Here is a 1,975-nt window from a genome sequence, read left to right as displayed (position 1 = left end):
TCCTATTTAATTTTGAATTTCCTAGAAATTTTTGGGAAATTCCCTCCGGGGCTTCATCCGACGAAGGGCTATTTTCGGGGTTGAAATGAAGCTCGTTTCGAATGAAGAACCTACCGCCCCATTAAATTGGCTCAGCCGAAAAGCGCACCAATTGGTGCGAATATATTTAAAATAGTATTACAGGTAGAAAGATAAATTAAAATAAATATCACATTTAGACAATACTACATATAGACAACACAGGTAATTTGTTGCTTTGCAATCTCTGTTAGATTAGGATGAAAGTAAATTATTGCTGTAATTATATTTAACACCATTGTTCAAGAGGGGAAAAAAAATGAAACTTAGTAATCATATACCCTGATGATTTTCATCACATAAAATTAGTTAGATTTAAATTAAAATCGAGGATTGAAACACAAGAGAACGGGGCTTGGGGTACGGCATTATACCTAGCCGTGAGCTGGTATCAGCTTTCTTTCCACCTCTTCGGCCTGAAGATGAACCACGACTACTTGAGGATGCCTTACTCAAGCTACTGCCACGGCTGTAACCAATAGGGCATGAATGTTATGAACTGTACAGTACAAATGTCACAGTATAATACGGTACTTCGGTACTTATATAATAATCCTAACCTCTTCTTGCACGTTTTCTTGCCTTCAGAATCACCACCTTTTCTTTTAAATCCTCCTCGTTTACTTCCACTTGGTGATGTAAAGTAGGGTGACTCCTGTTTATTGTCATTGCTGTCCCCCCCAAAATCATCATCCCAGTCTTCAATGCCATTTGCAAAGGTTTCTATTATAGAATCTTGTTCCCGATTAGCCATCAGTGCTGACAATTATTTTTTTAAAATTATGAACAACAATATATTTTTAAGGGCACACTTTGTATTGACAATAAATGTGGTAACATACCATTCCTTCTGCTAGCATACTCTTGGGTGACCTTCAATGAGGCATCACCATACTTCGCAAAATTAGCTTTTGTAACGTGAGGTATTTTGAGCATCTCTTCTTCGTTTTCAGGCAGTTTTAGAGCCATAGTGCGCACAGCCTGTCAAAAAAATATAAGGGGTATTGTCAGTACAAGGACAAAAGTTTCAACAGTTTTAAAACATCACGGAGAATCATCACCTCAATGTTCATAATTGAAGCAGAGCTGACACCCATAGAATCTGCCATAGCCTGGACTTTCTCAGATAGTTCAGTGTAGCACTGGCTGAGAATTTCCTCCATTTCCTTATCAGATTGATCATTATTTGTTTCTACCACTTTAGAAACAGACTTACTACCAGGGCCACTTATTGGGAACATCATCTGGAAGAAGCAGAAAATATGTATGAACCTCTGTGAACAATATCTCTAATTGCACAAGTTGACAAATTATAGAAGGTACCTTGAAGTTTTGAACAGATAGCAAGCCAGCTTTCGATCCAACCTTCAAATATGCATTGGTCATGTCTAGATGGTTGGTATGAAGGCTTTCCTTCAGATAATTTTCAATAACCAACTTGCGGAACAGTCTCTCAATATCATTTTTCATCCATTTTTTACCCAAGCCATGCATAGGATGTAAATTGTGTTCTGGCAAAATAAGAGAACATGAACAGCAATTAAAAAGGTAATTGATGAAGGAAATGAGGCTGGTTGTAATGAAAATACTTGCTTACCTGCATCAACTATTTTTTTCGCTTTACTTCCCTTGAACACATCTACCATGTGCAGAAGAGAGAAGTTGAATTTGGGCCCAGTTCCATCACACTTATCCTTAACAAATTTCACTATGGCCCGAGCTTCCGACGTCACATCAGTTTCAGTATATTGACCCTGCAAATGTTTAAATACGATCATAATAATTTTACAGTAACACACATTTTCTTAGCAGAGACTAGTTTATGTGATGCTTATTTGAAGAACAGAATTATTATTATTATTAATACTAATGTCAATTACCTTAGCCTCACAGTTAT

General features: G+C 37.0%; 1 protein-coding gene across 1 annotated transcript; it reads right to left on the bottom strand.

Moving 5' to 3' along the window:
- Nucleotides 1–102: 102 nt before the first annotated feature.
- On the bottom strand, nt 103–1,969 carry LOC127748713 (recQ-like DNA helicase Blm). Its single transcript, XM_052270599.1, has 7 exons — nt 1,959–1,969; nt 1,676–1,832; nt 1,402–1,589; nt 1,140–1,322; nt 921–1,059; nt 639–837; nt 103–547 (listed from the first exon to the last, which is right to left on the bottom strand). Exons 2-7 carry the CDS (start codon nt 1,722–1,724, stop codon nt 394–396), a joined length of 912 nt encoding a protein of 303 aa, XP_052126559.1. The 5' UTR covers nt 1,725–1,832; nt 1,959–1,969; the 3' UTR covers nt 103–393.
- Between the last annotated feature and the right edge of the window lie 6 nt (nt 1,970–1,975).

The sequence above is a fragment of the Frankliniella occidentalis genome, unplaced genomic scaffold (genome assembly GCF_000697945.3).
Source record: "Frankliniella occidentalis isolate FOCC.00 unplaced genomic scaffold, Focc_3.1 Scaffold128, whole genome shotgun sequence".
Lineage (NCBI taxonomy): Eukaryota > Metazoa > Arthropoda > Insecta > Thysanoptera > Thripidae > Frankliniella > Frankliniella occidentalis.
This window is presented reverse-complemented; position numbering and strand designations above follow the sequence as displayed.

Bases quoted from the DNA above. Each gene is read 5' to 3' on its own strand.
- LOC127748713 (XM_052270599.1), bottom strand. From the start codon at position 1,724: ATGGTAGATGTGTTCAAGGGAAGTAAAGCGAAAAAAATAGTTGATGCA. The intron at 838-920 runs GTATGTTACCAC...AATAATTGTCAG, and splicing joins GTATGCTAGCAGAAGGAATG to CACTGATGGCTAATCGGGAA. The intron at 548-638 runs GTTAGGATTATT...TATTGGTTACAG, and splicing joins AAGAAAACGTGCAAGAAGAG to CCGTGGCAGTAGCTTGAGTA.